This window comes from Coturnix japonica, chromosome 35 (assembly GCF_054131305.1).
Source record: "Coturnix japonica strain WE chromosome 35, WE-NBRP24, whole genome shotgun sequence".
NCBI classification, from domain to species: Eukaryota; Metazoa; Chordata; class Aves; order Galliformes; family Phasianidae; genus Coturnix; species Coturnix japonica.
The window spans coordinates 3329628-3349105 of NC_140697.1; the positions used below are offsets into that span (position 1 = coordinate 3329628).

At 47.6% G+C, this 19478-nt stretch overlaps 1 protein-coding gene across 1 annotated transcript in view; it reads left to right on the top strand.

Annotated features, from left to right (window-relative positions):
- The window catches only part of LOC146755198 (maestro heat-like repeat-containing protein family member 7), a 396701-nt gene that overhangs the window by 373123 nt on the left and 4100 nt on the right, over nucleotides 1-19478 (top strand). Inside the window, exons 6-11 of the mRNA XM_085526274.1 lie at nucleotides 17730-17815; nucleotides 17917-18039; nucleotides 18251-18330; nucleotides 18457-18574; nucleotides 18690-18776; nucleotides 19047-19464. Coding sequence (XP_085382400.1) covers nucleotides 17730-17815; nucleotides 17917-18039; nucleotides 18251-18330; nucleotides 18457-18574; nucleotides 18690-18776; nucleotides 19047-19464 — 912 coding nt within the window. The remainder of the gene's footprint in view (nucleotides 1-17729; nucleotides 17816-17916; nucleotides 18040-18250; nucleotides 18331-18456; nucleotides 18575-18689; nucleotides 18777-19046; nucleotides 19465-19478) is intronic.

The window sequence follows — 19478 nt, forward strand, 5'->3', positions numbered from 1 at the left end:
CAGAGGATGTCATACTTTATCCTTCCCACCCGTCTCCCCTGAGATGTCCCTGTGTCCTCTTTGCCATCAGATCCTGGAAAACAGCCACATCATGATTGTACTTTGAAATCTGATGAATTAAATACCAAATGTACAGTGGTCAGTGACTGATTCCAGACCTGATACCTGAGATCCTGTGATGAAACAAAATGGGCATACAGGCAAGGACAGAGAGAGGTGAACTTCCCCTGTGCAGGGCAGTGATTTCACTGAGGCAGTGCAGGCGTCACATCCCTAATTGGAAACCCTGGGGAATGAATGAAATGAATCCCAATGAAATGGGATTCAACTCCTCATGGACACACAGTATCATTGGGATTCCTCTGGTTCAGCTCCGATGTACACAAGGACAAATGGATCTAATTTTATTTATTTATTTGTTTGTTTGTTTGTTTTGAGGCTGTAAGCTTAAAAGATGAACATACATGTCAATAAAACTGAAACAAAGAATTGAAGACAAAGAATTCAATGAAAATGTTTTAACTCTTCTCATCATGAGAAATTCTCATGAGTCTTGATCCATTTTTAGTTGTAAATATGAGAATTTGTAGGGATTTTGTGTCTTTTTTTTTTCTTTTTTTTTTTTTTTCCCTATATTTCAAATGCCTTTGGGTACAGAGACACCATCAGTGGTGCCATTGCTATTGCCCTGCGACTAAAGCCCAGCGTCCACTTCTGCTCTTCCCTGCTGCCTATTTGATGTCCCTCATTTTTCAGGTGTCTGGAGCTGTCCTGAATAAATGGCCGCGGTTAAGGGCATGTTTTCAGCAGGCCATTTGGACTCACGCTCCTCCCACTGCCTGCCATATTTCCCCATCCTTGTTCAGTCAGATACCTCCCAATTATCTGTCAGGTTTCTGACTTTCAAGGAGATTACTTGAATTTGCTCTGTCTCTCCAAAGTCTGATTGACTGTGTTGTCAAATCCTTCACCATAATTCTATCTATCCCTTCCTATCTTTTCTTTTTCTCTTTCTTTCTCTCTTTCTCTTTCTATTTTTCCCTTTCTTTTTCTTTTTCTTTTTCCTTTTCTTTTTCTCTTTCTCTTTCTTTTTCCTTTTCCTCTTCCTTTCTCTTTTTCTTTTTTTTTTCTGTTTCTTTTACTTTTTTTTAATTTTTCTTTATCTTCTTTTTTCTTTTCCTTCTTTTACTTCTTTTTCTTATTGTTTTTCTTTTTAATTTTTTTAAAGCACAATGTCTAAAAGATGTTCATTAATGTCAGTAAAAGTTAAAAATATGAGTTGAAGACAAAGATATAAATAAATGAGAATGTGTTAAACATTCTCAATGTGTGAAATACTCACATGTCCTGTTCAGTTTTAAGTTGATACCTCTCAACTACCTGGCTGATCTATCCCAGGGAGATTACTGGAATTTGCTCCATCTCCCAGAGTCTGATGGCATCTGTTGTCAACTCCTTCACTGTGATTCAATCTATCCTATCCTACCTCAGTATAAATCATTTCTTTTAAAAGTATTCCATATGAAAGACAAACTTCAATAGATGCAGCTTGAACATGGCATGCAGCTGAACACTGTGTTTTACTGTTCATTCAATTGCATCACCTTTCCTTCCGTTTGCTGGCCAGATAAAAAAGAGAAATCTTTCCTTTTCCATGTGCAGATGGTTCTCTGAGGAAAGCCAGTGGGAGTTGGTGCAAAGCAGTTTTAACACTGAGCGGATGAATGCAGAGGAGAAGAGAGATGTGAAGAAAAGTGATGCAAGTCCCATAGGTCCATTGTGAGCAGAAATTGGGTGGGGAGGTTGAGAAGGACCTTTGTCAACACAGTAACAGTACAGAACTCATTGGGACATCCTGGATTGGTATCAGTTGCACAGTGCTGCTTTAAACCCAGCTATAAATAAAGAGACAATAAATTTATAATGGATTCTTTCTCTTTAAGCTCTCTCCAGATATCCCTCCTTTTTGCTGAACAAGTTCTGATAACCTGAAGAAGATAACAAGATGGCATAAGGCACAGGAGATTCTTTAGGTTATAATTGTCCCAGGGTGCATTTGATGCTGAGTTCGTCAGCCTCCAGTGCAGAGAGAAGTTTGCACAAAGTGCTCAACAAGACAAAGTCAGAAGTAACAGTGAAGTTTCTTGGAGTATTAATGGGCCCACTGAGGGCCATTACCAAGCAAGCTTCCCAAGGGACTTGTTAGAGAAGATAATTGGAAGCCATGACTACAGGCAGGCAAAGGCACTGGCATGCTAAGAAACCTCTCCTTTGCCTTACGAAGCAGACAGGTCAAGCCCTGATTACAAGACCAGTGGTAGAGAGATCCTGTATGTCATGTTGGCTCCGGGCATTTCCTGGGGCAATGGGTTGGAATTATGTATGATGTTAAATGAAAGACATGGGGACAGAAGATCCCAGGCTCTGCATGTGGTGCAAGGACGCTGTGAGGTTCATGTCCCATATGAGACCTATGTTTCATTGCAGGATCTGAGAAGGGATGTGAGAAGGGCCCAGTGTGAACAAGCAGTCAATCCCTGTGAAACTCTGAACTTCAAATCTCTGAGTTCCAGTGCCCTCCTTTGCACATTCTCCCAGAGTTTGATGTCCTTTATGTTCTGTGGTGCCCAGAACATAGTGAGGCAGTAGCAATGCAGAGCAGAGAGGGATGAACCTTTCCCTCACCCAGCTGGCAATAAGTTGCTTCATGCACTCCAGGGGACTGTTGTCTTTCCTGGCTGCCTTGGCACACTGCTGACTCACATTCAATTTGATGCAGACCAGGACCCCCAATCCTTTTCAGTGAGACCACTCTCCAGTGTCCCATATCCAGTCAGTGTGTATGTCCAGCGTTGCCCCTACCCAGGTGCACAATCAGGCACTTGTTCTTGTTATACTTTATGCACTTGGTGCTTAGTACCAACTGGTACCCACTTCTCTGACTTGTCCACATCTCTCTGCAAGTCCTCTTCACCCTCAGTGGAGGCAACAGCACCTCCTCATCTGGTCTTATCAGAAAACTTGCTCAGAACATCTTCTAGTCCTGCATTCAGGTCATCTGCATAAACACGAAAGGAAAGTGGCCCCCAAATGGAACCCTGGGGACCCCGACAGTGACCATTTACCAGCCTGATGGAACCCACTGACTATAATCCTTTGGGACTGACCTACTGGCCAACTGCTCACCCACCACATTGTGTTTCTGTCTAGCCATATGCAGAACATTCTGTCCAGAAGGTTGTTGTGAGAAACAGTATCAAAATCTCCACTGAAATCCTCAAGGATTACATCAACTGGCTTCCCTTGGTCAACTAAACGGATAACTGTATCACAGAATGAGCTTAAATTAAACAGGACCTTCGCCTCACAAACTTGTGTTGGCTGTGACCAATGACAGAATTGTCCTTCAGCTGTTTTTCCATAACTCCCACCATCATTTTCTCCATAATTTTACCAGGCTCTGGACTGACAGGTCCATAATTGCCCATGTCATCTTTCTTGCTCTTCCTTACAATGAGACAACATTTGCCAGCTTCCTGTCAGCTGGCATGACCCTAGACTTCTTTAGATGCAATTGAAATGAGAGCCCAGAGCACACTAAGGTGTCATCATTGAAAGAAAGTAGATGTGCCATAGCTTTGCAATGCCTTGAACTCCAGAGTATGCCACAGATGGAGCAGAGGGGAAGATTTGCCTCTTCTGTAGTGAACTCATTCATTTGGTAAGCAGAATAACACTACCTGATACATGGGGACTGTGTCTCTGCTCTGCTCTGCTCAGCTCACAGGGCAGCGGTGCAGGGTGTTGCTCTCATGTCAGTGCAGGTAAACTCACTTTAATCCTTTTTCCTCTGTAAATGCTTCCTCTATTTCTATGCTCACATACACTTCCACATTCCCTCAAGTACACTTCCATATATCATTAACAATTACACCTTCTTGTACCATCAAAACAGTTTGTCAAACAATACTGTTCTTCAGTTCACATAAACTCCCTTAATACAGTCTGTATTCTTCAGTTATAAACACTGTGCCACAGAACCAGCACTGATTGAACCACCTCCCTCACACACTTCCTCACAAGCAGTACATAGTATTACATAAATGGCTTGACACTCATTGGTCGGGTGGAATGTACACCTCTCCTCAGGACAATCTTACTAATCTACAGAGTACAAACTCCCGTCTTCTTACATACAAGCAGAAAGTACATATGAGTGGACAGACAACACAGTCTTTCACTTTGTCCGTGTCTGGCCATTTCCCTCACAGGAGGAAGGAAACATGGATCGGGACTCGGCGCTCACCCTGCAGCTGTTCTGTGTCTCACTCACACCACACTCACTCTGACATTTAGATCAAAAACCATGGTTTATTCATACTACACAATGCTGACAACGTTTTCTAGCTGGAATCTTAATAACACTCATACTCTGGTCGACCAGTTGCAAACGTTAATGTTTTTCCCAGAGTCGGCTTGACACACGGTACCAAACACTTAAAGCAGATGATAATATTGAACATACAACCTATAAGCCCCGTGATTACAACTTGGAGAACCCAGGCTACCATTTGACAGGCTATCCACTATATCCCATACCCGTAGGAGAGACCAACCTAGGTCCCTCCTATTGTCAACTACCTGGGAGAGAGTATTTGTTCTTGTTTCCATTCATATGACATACAGTTCCCTTTCATAGGAACTCACCCAAAGAGTCTTCCTACCCAGCTGGCAACCAAAGCCATGAGCTCACCTCCCTGGGAGCATCACGTATGGCTGTAAACTGTGTAGGATGTCTCCTCAAGACATATGGGCTCCACTTACCATACACATACCTGGTCCACCTATGGGTGGTCCTTGTCTGTCCCTGCAGTGATCAGGTGAGGAAGGGAGTCCTTCAGAGAAATCTCAGGGTGTGCCAAAAGTGTCTCCCTCTCAGCTGGTCCTGCAGCGAACAGAGCTGGTCCCACCTGGGCCGCCAAATTGACTACAGGAATTGAACTCTATAACCTCTGTAACTGATACAGTCTCCCATGACATACTTATACCAAAGTTGAGGAAGTATGGGATAGGTGAGTGGACAGTGAAGTGGGTCGAGAATTGGCTGACTGGCAGAGTGCAGAGGGTTGTCGTTGGCGGTGCAGTGTCTGGCTGCAGGGCTGTAACTAGCGGCGTCCCCCAGGGGTCTGTGCTGGGTCCGGTCTTGTTCAACATCTTCATCAACGACCTTGATGAGGGGATAGTGACCACCCTCAGCAAGTTTGCTGATGACTCGAAGTTGGGAGGATTGGCTGACACTCCTGAAGGCTGTGCTGCCATTCAGCGAGACCTGGACAGGCTGGAGAGCTGGGCAGTAAGACACCGGATGAGGTTTAACAAAAGCAAGTGTAGAGTCTTGCACCTGGGTAGAAATAATTGCATGCACCAGTACAGGCTGGGGGAAGAGCTGCTGGAGAGGAGCTCTGTTGAGAGGGATCTGGGCGTCCTGGTGGACGACAGATTGACCATGAGCCAGCAGTGTGCCCTTGTAGCCAAAAAAGCCAATGGCATCCTGGGTTGCATTAAAAAGAGCGTGTCCAGCAGGTCGAAGGAGGTGATCCTCCCCCTCTACTCTGCCCTGGTGAGGCCTCATATGGAATATTGTATCCAGTTCTGGGCTCCCCAGTACAAAAAAGACAGGGATCTCTTGGAAAGAGTCCAGTGGAGGACCACAAAGATGGTGAAGGGCCTGGAGCATCTCCCCTATGAGGAGAGACTTAGGGAACTGGGTCTGTTTAGCCTTGAGAAAAGAAGGCTGAGAGGGGACCTGATCCAGGTCTATAAATATTTGAGGTGTGGGGGGCAAAGAGGTGAGGCCAGACTCTTTTCAGCAGTGTGTGGAGGAGGGACAAGGGGAAACAGACAGAAACTGGACCATAGGAAATTCTGCACTAATGTGTGCAATAACTTCTTTATGGTGAGAGTGACAGAGCACTGGAACAGGTTGCCTAGGGTGGTTGTGGAATCTCCTTCTCTGGAGATATTCAAGACCTGCCTGGATGCTGAGCTGTGCAACGTGGTGTAGGGAACCTGCTTTGGCAGGGGGACTGGACTCAGTGGTCTCTGGAGGTCCCTTCCAACCCCTACAATTCTGTGATTCTGTGAATATCATGGGGTGGTTTGGATGGGGAAAGACTACCCCTTTGAATGACCTTTTGTCAGGGCATGTCCTGGGATTCCTAGGATCCTCAAAATGCAGCATTGCTTCTGTCACTGAAAAATGGGGCCCTGTGTGGGACGGAGGGAGGGTCCATGAGTCCCTGGCCCACCTGACTGAGTATTTCCATGGTCTTAGCAAAGACATACTTACAACTTGAGAATGACAGTTAGCTGTGTTCATGGTGGCATGGCCACTTTTAATGGCCTTGAACTGTCTGAACATAACTGAAGAGGCTCAGGCTGATGCAAATCAGCTATTGAATGACAGTGTTGAAAAATTGGAAAGACAGGTGGCAGTTTTGATGGGAAAAAAACCTAATTCAATCATTCTCCTATGGAAGGTCAGTAACAACTGTCTGGAGGACCATGGGGGCCCTGTACAAGGGAATCTGTATAAAATGGACTCTGTAAATGAAGGCACTAAAAGGTCAGATTTTGAGGTTCCATTTGGACTAGATCTATTTGAGATCTGACTGATTGTAACCCAGAAATGAAAAAAAATAAATGCAGGATAGGCTGGTGGGAGTGCCCTGACCAGTGTCCACCCCCCAAACCCTGCTGCCCATAATACAGCAGCTGAACTGATGGATATAGTACAGTGGTTTAGACAGAAACCAAGAGAGCATGCCAGCATAGCTGCTCTGGTTATGGGACATGGAGGCAGAAAGTGCTATGGTGAATGGACTGGAAATTTCAAAACTGACATCCATTACTACTAACCCTGCCCTCAGGCAAAGACTTTATGCTCTTGTCTGGAGGGCTTATCGCAATAAAGATTGGCGGATTTGCTGCGTAGACCGGTCAGAACTCAGATCTGCGTTGTGCTTCCTGCGGCACCAAACGCCCAACAGTGGCAGTTCCGCTTATTGGCCAGCAGGTGGCAGCAGAGACCACGGAAAGAACGTCTGCGGGACAGACCCTGGGGATCCGTTCTTTTGATTATAGGGGAAGAACACAAAGATGGAAGAGGAGGGAAGGGGGAAAAAAAAAAGAAAAAAAAAAAATCAAACCACAGCAAACAAATAAAAACTTCTCCAAACGTAGCAAACGTGAATGTCTGTCAATAAATTAATGAGTAATTAAATTGATATCCCTTTCCCGCCCCCCCCCCCCCCCCCCCCCCCCCCAATTTCTGAGATGAAAAAAAAACACTTCTTTTAGAAGAAAACAGAGTAGTAACAACTTCTGTACCTACATTCACCACTCTGAGATCCTGTCTGGGTCACCCAAGGCTTGTAAATAACCACTGGGTCGGTTCTGATGTCGAGTGATTTGTTGTCAGTTCTCTCATGGTTCTCCGGTCAGTTCTCCGGTGCCAGGATCTGCCACAGGGCATTCTGACCACGGGCATCATGTTTCTACGCTGCCGCCTGCATTGAACAGGCAATGGGACTGCCCAGCATGTGCAAGGCAGCACCTCTTTCACACCACCAGAATGTTTAAGGCTGTTGGGATTGTTGTTAGCATCCCATTAACACTGGGGCTAGAGATACCCTTAGGATTGACATTACTATTAGCATTACTTTGATGGTGCCCTATCTGGGTCATTTCCAGGGGATGTCAGGAGTAAGGCACAGTGTCAGGAGAAAAAGAACAGACTCTGTTACTTTATAAACGTGATAATAGAGAGAGTTCATTGGAAAAAATACAACTCTTAAATAATGCAAAGCATGCTTCTGATTGGATGCAGGCATCATCTGGGCTCTGATTAATATTACTCTTAAGGTAAAGATTATTGTTACCATAATGATTTTTTTTTTTTTGGATTATGATCAGGGTTAAGGTTCCTTTTGCTACAAACTTCTAGCATCATTTTTGTTGTTGCATTTGGAGTTAGGGACGATTTTAGAATCAGGGTAAGGGTTAGGATTAGAGTTACATTGCTGGTTAATGCTGTTATCTTTACAGCTCCTGTGAGGGTTGGGGTCTGGGTCAGGTGTTTAAAAAATGAAATGAAAAAAGAATAAAAAAAAATATATTGAAAGCTTCAGATTTCCTTAATCTTTGTGGGAATCATATAATGTGCAACTCAAATCTACCTCTTCGTGCAGTGACTGCCTGTAAATTTGCTAGAGCCTGATATAATATGGCCTTGTGCCATAGTCCTCCAGATTGTTGCTAGGATTCCTTTCCATATATTGAAATTGAATTGACCTAATATATAGGTCAGTTACCAACCTCTTGTTTTTAGGTCTGCCTTGTACTTTTCTGCGGACAGAGAAGGGCAATGTTTCCAACAGTCAGTACATTCATTCTGTGCTGTGCTGGGCTCTACCCACCCTGTGTATTTATCTTGTGCTTGTCTCAATTCTACCCATGTCAGAATGCCCCCAGTCTGAACTTAACTCTTTTCAGCAACTTTCTTGGTGGAAAAACTACTTATACAGCTGTTTTACAAGAGGGTTATACATTCAGTTAGGGCCTACACTATGTACTGAAAATACTGGAAACTTCCACTGCAAAAACACAATCTACCTCTCCTATCTGTGCAGCCTTGCAGACCCAGAGCATGCCAGGTTATTTCTGCTTTCATAGCATTTGCATGCTGTAGGGTGAGCAAAAGGTTCTGCTGCTTGATTCTTCTGCAAGAGCTGCCTACCGGCAAATGGTTGCAGGGATGGAGGATGTGACAGAAAGCATTTGTCTCCACAAGAGCAGAGTTACATTCAGTGCAGAGAGTGTGAGAGTCAGGTTGGTGTGGAAAAGCACTGACACGCTGGGGATGATGCAGTGCTCACATGTCTAACACTAATTACTGTCAGAAGGATGGTGCTGTGTTGTGCTTCTACCTTTGGCAGCCCCTGGAGAAATGCTATGGCACACAGAACACCTTTGTATTGCACTGACTGCTGCCACGCAGCATGGATTTAACACACCAAATCCAGAGGAGCATGACTGCATCTAACTGCCCTGAGAAAAACTACTGTAGCTGAAGAGATGAGGAGGCAGCTGCTCATCTGCAGAACAAGCAGTACTGCCAGACATTGGGCCAGGTGAGCACCTCCTGCTGCAGCGTGATGATGACAGGGCTGGAGATGATCTGCAAAGCCAGCTTAAAAGTGGGAGACATGAGTCAACATGGCAGGAGGACAGAGGTGTTAGGGAGCAGCCAAGGCATCAAAGAGTATCAAAAGGCTTTAAAAGGTATCACAAAGCGACAGCCAGGAAGACTGGGATTATCATGAGCAGCAACCTGGATTCTAGAGATTATTTGCTGCCATACAAAATGGTAGAGATCTTGCTGCTGACATCCCAAAGCCATGCAAAATGGGAACCCAGAGCTCTGCCTGCACGAACCCCACAGCCATAGCATTGCAAGCTGAGCTGCCTTGCTGTTTGTTGCATTCATCCCAATCCCTGTGAATGAAGACTTGGAATGCAGCCAAGGCGAAGATTGAGCATGAGAGTGACTTTATTCAATAAAAGACAGGAGGGCTTGAGAGGTCAAGGGTGAAGATAGGACTCCTCTTGTCAAGATGAGAGTGGCTCAGAGCTGGTGCTGCTGCCTGCTGCCTGGGACTGGCAGCCTGACTCTAAGTCCCCATCTAAGATGCTCAGCTTCACCTCACTGATGCTGCCCTGCTCCTGCATGGTGGTGCTGCTGTTGGGGCACTCGGGCTGTGCTTGGGATGGGCAGCACTGCAAAGGCGCTGGGTCACAATCCAGGCAGGTGACTGTGGTGTCTGGCAGGCTCAGGTCAGGAGCTTCAGCAGAGCCAGGAGATATGAGAGCATGAACGTGGATGAGCCCCTTGTGTCCATCACTGTTACCATGTGGAAGGCTGTCATCCGAATTGCAGCGATTTGTGCTTAATAACAACTCTCCATTGATGGAAACACACTGCACATCACTACTTGGTTTGGATCATTGGGGTTGACAAGGGCTCGAATTATCTAGGAAGGCACAGAAACACAAGGGTTAGTGTCAAACGTTTGCAAGTTGAATCATGCAAGAGGTTGTTGATACTTGGTAATAGAGTGGCGGCAGACCGAAGCAAATAAGCTTGAAGCAACAGAGTCACTGTCTTGAAAGTGATCCTCGTGCAGGTCCATAAGTTTTGACTCTGCCTGGACTTCATATGGGGTAGTATGACATCACAAAGGGGTGATATGATGTCACAAAGGGGCATTATGATGTCACAAATAAGCATTATGATGTCACAAAGGGGCATTATGATGTAACAAAGGGGCATTATGATGTCAAAAAGGGGCATTATGACATCACAAATAAGCATTATGACGTCACAAAGGGGTATTATGACGTCACAAAGGATCGTTATGATGTCACAAAGAGGCATTATGACATCACAAAGGGGTATTGTGACGTCATAAAGGGGCATTGTGATATCACAAGGGAGCATTATGACATCACAAAGGGCATTATGACATCACAAAGAAGCATTATGATGTCACAAAGGGGCATTGTGACGTCACAAAGGGGAGACATTATGTCATCACAAAGGGGCATTGTGATATCACAAAGGAGCATTATGACATCACAAAGAAGCATTGTGATGTCACAAAGAAGCATTATGATGTCACAAAGGGGCATTGTGATGTCACAAAGGGGCATTGTGACGCCACAAAGGGGCGTTATGACGTTACAAAGGGGCGTTATGATGTCACAAAGGGGCATTATGACGTCACAAAGGAGCATTATGATGTCACAAAGGAGCATTATGACGTCACAAAGGGATGTTACCATCACCCTGCGCCCAACTTCTCTCTCCCTCCTATTGGCTCCCTCTCCCACCAATCCCCGATCTCCCCTCCCCTTAGGCATTGAATTCTCTTCTCACTACCTCCTCCCATTCCTTCCCTAGGTACAGAAACCATTCAGATTCTACAGCAAACTACAGCATCTGCACTGCAAGAGCACACTGAACCACCTGCAACAGTGAAACATGGTTTTGGAGAGTGGGTTTGAAAACACACCTTTAGACAGCTGTCTCCCTGTAGCCAAAAGGAAACCAAGCAGCAAAAGAAGAGTCCAGCCTGAAACATGCCCATGCTACTAGCCCAGGTTTTTCACAGTCAATGCAGAATCCATCCTGTTCATGAGGTGACAAATGACCAGTGGGTCTCCCTTTGCTCCACCCCTTCTCCTTCAAAGCCAGAAAAAGAAAGAAAAAACAAGCAGAAGAAACCCAGACGTACCTTTCCACACACAGAGCAGAAACTGGAACAGCAGTTGTCTCCTTCCTGAGACATGGTGGGGAGCATCCCAGAGGAAGCCCAAGTTCTTTGCTTCTCTCCACAGGGACTTCAAGCACTCTTGGCAAGAGCTGCTTTGGTTCTTTCTTCAACTGCTTCCAGCACCAGAATCTCCTTTGGAAAAGGATCCCTAAAGAAAGAATCAGCAAATGAAAAAGAATGAGCAATAGCCACTTTCCCAGTTTTCTTCTGACATGCAATTTAGACTCTCAACTCTGGCAGGGTCTTAAAATCAGCTGGTTACAAGAACTGTCCCACAATATATCCAGCTTCTGTACAGCTGCCGTTATTTCTGACAGCGAGTGTAATCACAGAATCATAGAATGGCCCGGGCTGGAAGGGACCTCAAGGATCATGAAGATCAATCGCCTCCCTGTCCCTGCTGGCCATCCCCTCTTCTGATGGAGCCCAGGGGACCATTTGCTCTCTGAGCTGCAAGAGCACGCTGATGGCTCACGTTCTGTTTTTCATCCACCAGGACCCCCAGGTCCTTCTCTGCGGGGCTTCTCTTAAGGACTGCTCCTCCCAGGCTGTAGAAATGCCTGGGATTCCTCCAGCCCAAGTGCAAAACTTGCACTTTGCTGTGTTCCACCTCATTAGATTCACCTAGGCCAACCTCTCGGTTGAGCTCCCTCTGAATGGCATCCCTTCCTTCCACTGCATCAGCCGCACCACTCAGCAAACAGCAGAGGGTGCACTCCATTGCATCATTGGTGTCACTGATAACCATGTAAAAAAGCACTGGTCCCAAGAACTGGTCCTGAACACCTCCAGGGATCCCACCACCTCCCCGGGCAGCCTGTGCCAGTTAATTCTGTGGGCAGAACTGCCAGTATGAAATATTATGCTATCGTGACAAAGAAAGAGAAGAAAAGCAAAATTAAGACTAGCTGACAAGCCTTGGCAGGGTGTTCTGCTCTCCTTAAATTTATACCCATTATTCAATTCTCTTTGGAGCTGTCTCCATGCCTCTCTGGAGTTTGTTCTTTGAGAAGAAGCAATTAAGTAAGCTCTCCAATGCCAAAGTGCATACACTACTCTAGGGCTTTCTCGTCTCTCCATGGATCAACAAGGGTGACAAGCCAGCAGAATATGATGAAGAGCCTCATGCATACTCAGTGTAAAAAAAAAAAAAAGGCAATTGTTGCTGGGAAGAAGGTGCATTTGCATTTGTGTCATCTGCAGAGGGTACTGCAGAAATGGAAAGTCTTCCACTGGAGCAAACAAAGGGCTCTCATTTATTGCAATCAAGGCCCAGCGTGTGGATCTCAGAGATCAGACCTACACCCTGCAGCAAAGCAGAGACCTGCGTGGGAAAGTTCAGTTTCTCTCTACATCTGTGTAAGAAAAAGCCCACCATGGAATGACAGCTAAGGAAACATCCCTGTGACTCTTCACAGGTCTCTTCTACACTTGGGATCACTGCTACAAAAAGAGCTGTTGACATCATCTCTCGTGGCCAACCTGAGAGAAGAGCAGGAAGGCTGGGATGCTCTTTTTCCTATCTTTCCCTTGATTTCCTCTATATCTTAGGGACGAATCACAGGACACAACACAGAAATCAAATGGCTCTACAAAGCAGATTGGCCAGTTCAAGTCAAAACAGCCACTGAAAACACCCCAGATGCTGTCTGACAACAGCTGGACTGTCGGGGAGTCAGGTGAATGCAGTCTGCTGGCCCTGGGCAGGAAGAGGACAGCCCAGACTGTCACATACCTTTCACTGAAAGCTGATAGAGCATTTTATCCCCCTCACAGATGCACTGACAACTTCCAGCATCATCCATTGAGACGCTGTGAATTTTCAGGGTGTGTTTCTTCCCCACAATTTGCAGTTCATAATTTTCACTGGCCTTGAGCTCCTTCCCATCCTTCATCCACCCCACAGTAGCGCCTGTGTCTGAAAGCTCAGCCTGCAATTTGGCTTCCTCATGCAGCCGAGCGGAGATCTTTTCTACATCTTTGCTCTTATTGGTAAATCTCACTGCAGCACCTGTCAGGAGCAAAGACCTCGTTATTTCAATTTAGATCAGGCTAACGTGGTCAATGTTTGCTGCAAGATCTCTGAAAAAGTATCACCTTCTGTTCCTGCACTCATCATTGTGTCACTGCTGAGCAATTCAAGATATTTCATTTGGTCTTCTTGCCGGATTTACTAAGTAAAAATCAACCAAACATCTCCTTCTACTGATTAAGAATGCTCTAAACATGCTTCTGCAGAGGTTTCCACCCAATGACAAACAGGTCCTCCCATAATGAATGTTTATTTGTTCTATTTTGTCATGCAAAGCTGATTGATACAGATATTATTGGAATGATTGCTCCCCTACTTCTAAACTATTCCAGTGCAATCAGAAAGGCTGTCTGAACCTGGAGCTGAAAGTACTGCTCTATGGTGATGCAGTGGTAAACCTGGTGACTGAATGCACTGGCCAGTAGCTGTGAACTGCAGACATTCATCAGCTGGCATGAAGCAATCTGGTTCAGATACCAAGCAGCTGGGTAGACTGGCTTACCCTACACTCAGTGCTATCATGTTTAGGTCATTACCAGGACTCACATCAGTCCATGGGATGCAATTTCAGGTATTTGGTACAGTCAGTGAATGCCTGCAGCCCCAGTTCTAATCAACAGATCACAGCAACTATGCCTTGACTGTAAGATGAAAGGAGAAGGATCAAAGCAAATACCTCTCACTCTCATCTTGGTGCTGACATCAACATTTTCGGCAACAAATTTCACTTCTGCTCCATCATCGTTCTTGGTGACGTTCTTTATCATTAGGCTGTGAGTAGTTTGGGTTCTCCTGATGATGCAGGTCTCACTTTCCTGTAAGACTTTACCATAGAGGTACCAAGTGCTGCAACACGTTGTTATAAGGTCAATAGTAAACATGGCATCCCCTCCAGGTACAGCTTCACCAGTTGTTAGGGGGGATTTCACAGCCAGGAGTGGTTCTGAGGAAGAACAACATGTATGTCTTAATGCTCTTTAGATGCAAGTCTGGTATCTCATTTAGAGATGGAAGTTTAAATCATAGGTACATTTCTACTTCTCCCTTTGCATGAGTGCTGGAAGAAGAACTTCTATGCTTCAAATCTGTTACAGAAAGTTCTGCCTCTTGCACATGTGTGATATCAAAAGATAAGGATATTCATGTCTCTGTCACAGAAACAGAACTTGTATCACTTTAGTGGTAGCTGGAGGTTGATAGGAGAACTAGGAAGAAGGGAAAGCCTTTGGTGTGTTAATGCACTACTATCCTTAAAGTCAAAGGAAACACCATTAGGGAACCAACACAGCTGCTCAGCTCACACTGACCCATTTCCATTGGGGTTTTTGTGCTTACCAAGGTGCACGCTCCCTGGGAATTCCAGAGACGGGCTCTGTCCATGTGCATTGACTGCAGACACTCGGAACTGATCATCAGCCTCTTCGGACAGATTGCTCACTGTGAACTCTGGGACGGGGACATGAGACTCGTGGCACCTCACCCACGTGAAGCCAGTTAGTTTATTGCCTTCCACAATGTAGCCATCGATTGGAATGGGGCGTTGCATCTTCGGAGGGGACCATGCCAGCGTCACTGAGGTTTCTGTTTTATTTTTCACCACGGGGTCAGCTGGGGGCTGGGTGGGAGGTTTTCTGGGAGCTGAACAGAAATAAATACAGAAATATTAGCATAAGGTCATTTAGGCTGGAAAAGGCCTTCAAGATCAGCAGTCTCAACTTTCAGCATGACCTACTGAGTCCCACCATTAACTACTGTGCTACCTGAGGACATACATGACAAGCTTATTCCTGCAGGTATTTGCATAGTGAGTATATTCACCCTCTGGCTGATTCTGAACATTTTAGAGGTTAAAATCCCATCAGAATTTTCACCGTGTGCAGCCACTGATACAGGCAGGAGGCTGGGAATTACCTGATGGGCTCTAGTTACAGACTACTGACACAGTAAAGGATTGAGTTCATTTCATTTTGGCCATCAGAAAGTTTGGTGTCTGGTTTAAGTCATCCATCTAGACTCCAATTGTAATCATATGGAGAACAGCGCATTTAGGAGAACTCATCTCATCTTAATAAACCTGAATGAAATCACAGAATCATAGGATCACGGGAGGGCTTGGGTTGGAAGAAACCTTCAAGATCATTAAGTTCTAAACACCCTGCCATGGGCTGGCTGCCCACTAACCAGCTCAGGCTGCCCATCACCCATCCAACCTCGTCTTCAACACCAAGGACAGGCATCCACAGCTTCTCTGGGCAGCCTGAAATGGAAGCAATGAGCCACATGTTGAAGATACTCAAACATTCATGACTGTAGAGAGAGCCAAATACTCCATACATATTGCCTGCCTGGTCAATGGTATTAAAATGCCAACAACAGACTCATCCAGCTCATTGAAAATGGTGTGAACATGGCGTACAGGATTCTTCCAGCAGCTAGTTAGATCTGCAAAGAGTAAAAACTGGAAATCTCAATGCGATACAATTTTCCCTCATAACATAAATAGAAACGTAACTGTTTTGGGGTGCACTGTTACCAGCCTGTCAGTTGCTGTTGGTCAGTGCTAGATGCCAAAGGTCCCACTAACATAGCATGAATCCGAAAGCTAGACGCTGGAATCAGGTCTCCTGACCTTACCATCAGAAATTGAGATGTCATATTTTGCTCAGAGGTGCCTGCTTGTAGGAGGGACAGCTTCCGAGCTTTTTCTGCTCCAGGAACCAGCTCGAGCTTCAGAATTTAAACAGCAGTCAGAAATTAAACTGAGCTTTGTCACCTCCATCAAACAGAAGGAGTGGTTGGGTGGTACAGCTTTCCAAATCACTTAGAAACTGTCACAACAATCAGATGCCTACCTTTTCTTTTTGAACTTGTTAATACATAGAGCTTAATAGCATCAGAATGCCCCAAGCACTTCAGATAACACGACAGCTGTAAACCCTTCTTTAAGGATTCCTTTGTTTAACCACTGAGTAACTGTAATTCAGTGGTGCTGGTGGGAGAAGGGAAGTCCTAATCTTCCCAGATGGTGAATAGAGTTGATGTTCACATGCAGACTGGTGCTGCAGCACAGCCAGAAACCACTCATTTGGGAAACACAGCACCAAGAAAATAATGGGAATAGCTTCATAAAATCAGGCAGCTTCACCCAAATTTCATGTCAGGTCCATTATTCTTCCTATTTTCAGGAAGAAAGGTTTTCCCTTATTCTTGTAGTTTTATTTTCTTTTCCTTTCATGCAAGCAGCTTTGTAGCTTACAAATTGTTTTCTAATCACCTCCTGGTGTGGACAAATCACACAGGTTTGACTCCATGTTTTACATAGTTACCATTTTATCTTTGTTCCAGTATGGAACTGTACAGTCATAGAATGGCCTGGGTTGAAAAGCATCTCAAAGATCATCCAGTTCCAACCCCCTGCTATGTGCAGGGTCGCCAACCACCAGACCAGGCTGCCCAGAGCCACATCCAGCCTGCCTTTGAATGCCTGCAGGGATGGAGCACTGCAGGGCTGGGCTGAGGGCACAGCCCTTCCACTGCAGGGTCACTGGGGAGCCCTGAACGAGGGCCAGGACTGGGGGCCTGGATGGGGTGCTTGGGCTCTGCACACCAAGCAGGGCACACTGCACCATCCCATCCCATCCCATCCCATCCCATCCCATCCCATCCCATCCCATCCCATCCCATCCCATCTCATCCCATCCCATCCCATCCCATCCCATCCCATCCCATCCCATCCCATCCCATCCCATCCCATCCCATCTAGCTCAGCAACAGCTAGAAACACTGCTGCGTTACCAACACTGTTTTTCTCCTAAAGCCGAAACAGAGCACCAGATGCCAAGAAGGGAAAATCAACTCCGTCCCAATGGAGACCAGAACATGGTTTAATTTGACAGGGGGGGATGCGGGGATGGACTGAAGAAGGACTCCCGGATCCCAACACTGCAGCTGTGGCAAACACACACAGTGAATACAAGGGCTCCTTCCAGACCGAACCTGCCCAAGGACAGGGACGGCTGTGGGGCTCTGGGGCGAGCCCAGGGCAAGAGAAGGGGTTCTATGTGGAGGCGGATGGAACGGGGTGAGATCACAGCCCCGTTACAATGGGCTTTGACCACCAGGAGGCAGAGCTGGAACACGAGGCTCATTCGCCGCTGTTCCTCGCTGCGAGATGGAGCAGAGACCCCCACTCCAAGTTCGAGAGGCTTGGCCAGAGAGGCACGGAGCATCCCGCACCCCCACGGCCCCGCAGGGGCCCGGCGAGGTGCATGGGGTGCAGCCCCAGCAGGGGCCCATGGGCTCAGCTGAGGATCCTTTTGCCTCCGTCGTGTCACCTCAGGACGAGGATCCCCTGAGCTACATCGACGCCTGCTGTGCATGCAGACCGCAGGTAGTGTGCACTCTGTGCTTCCATGGCTGCCCCTGCCCGGCTGTGCCCAGAGGGTGCCGGGGACCCCGATGCCAACCCCTGTAACTTCCCTCCTGTCTCAGACACAGGAACAGAAGCTGCGCTTTCTGGCCTGCGTCCGCACTGCCTGCACAGCTGCCATCACGGACAGCGTGGTCCACAGCCAGCTGTGTGACTACGTGCTGAAGGTGGTGCTGTGCATTGAGGTAATGGAGCACTGCAGGGCTGGGCTGAGGGCACAGCCCTTCCACTGCAAGGTCACTGGGGAGCCCTGAACGAGGGCCAGGACTGGGGGCCTGGATGGGGTGCTTGGGCTCTGCACACAAAGCAGGGCACACTGCACCATCCCATCCCATCCCATCCCATCCCATCCCATCCCATCCCATCCCATCCCATCCCATCCCGCTGTGCCCACAGGCGCTGCTGCAGGAGGAGCCCGCCGAGCACCTGGACACGGAGCTCCGGCAGCAGGCCATGAGCACCATCGCCGCCATGAGGTACTGCCCCAGCACGGCTTTGCCAGCGTGGAGGCATTGGTCCCAGCCGGGGCCCTGAGCGGGACAGGCTGCAGGGCACAGTGTGCTGAGCGGAGCATCACACCTCTGCCCTCTCTCCCCTCGCAGTGGAGCATGGCTGCTTCCAGAGGAGAAGAACGGTCTCCTGCGTGCCTGCCTCGGCAGCGTCCTCCACCTCCCTTGCTACGAGGACGACGCGGACCTGGATGCGGCACTCTACGTGGAGGTGCGCATCAGCTGAGCCCTGGGGACGCTTCCTGGGCACCAGCACCCGGGATGCCCCTCTGCTGCCAGCAGGACGCAGCAGGGCAGGCCGCCCTGACCCCTGTCCTCCTTTGCAGACCATGGAAGCCCTGCACCACCTGCTGCAGGTGCTGGTGAGCAGCGCTGGCCGCTTTGTCCTCGTGGAGCTGCAGAACATCATGGAGGTTTGGATGTGGCAACACTGGGGTTTGTGGGGATGGTTCAAGGCCACAAAGGAGGGATCCACACGAGGTCCCCCCAGGGCCTGCTGCGGGCAGGGGGTGCTGGCCCAAAACTAGCCCGTGTGGTGTTAGAGGGATGGGTGGGGAGCAGCGGGAAGATGGCAGGGCTGCAGCAGGACAGGGACGCAACCACCCACCCCGCTGCAGCTGGGGAGCAAGGGGAAGGACGAGTGCCCCGTGCTGTGGGCACAACAGCAACTTTTCTCTCCACAGCTCCTGCTGCCCTTCACCACGTGCCAGCTGGCGGCCGTGGAGGAGAGGGCTGTGGTGTGCATTGCCAGGCTGCTCGCCTTCAGCAACACCTGCGTCTTGCCTGAGGTAGGGAGTCCCGGCACGCTCAGCTCTGGGACCACATCCTGGCTCCCCAGCCAGAGCCCACCTGTGTCCAGGCTTGCACAGAGCCTGGGCTGGGCCCTGCTGCCCACTCAGCCGTGCTGCCTCTCTCCCCAGCTGTGCACCTGCTTCGTTGGAACCGCGGTGTTCCAGCACAAGTGCCAGGAGAACCAACGCTTCCCCGTGCTGGGAAAGCTGGTCGGACACCTCATCCTGTCCTGCACTTCCACGGATGACAGGACCAGAGATGAGGCGATTAATGCTGTTCATCAGCTTTTCATCTTCATCGCTGCCCCAAGTGAGAGGAGTTGT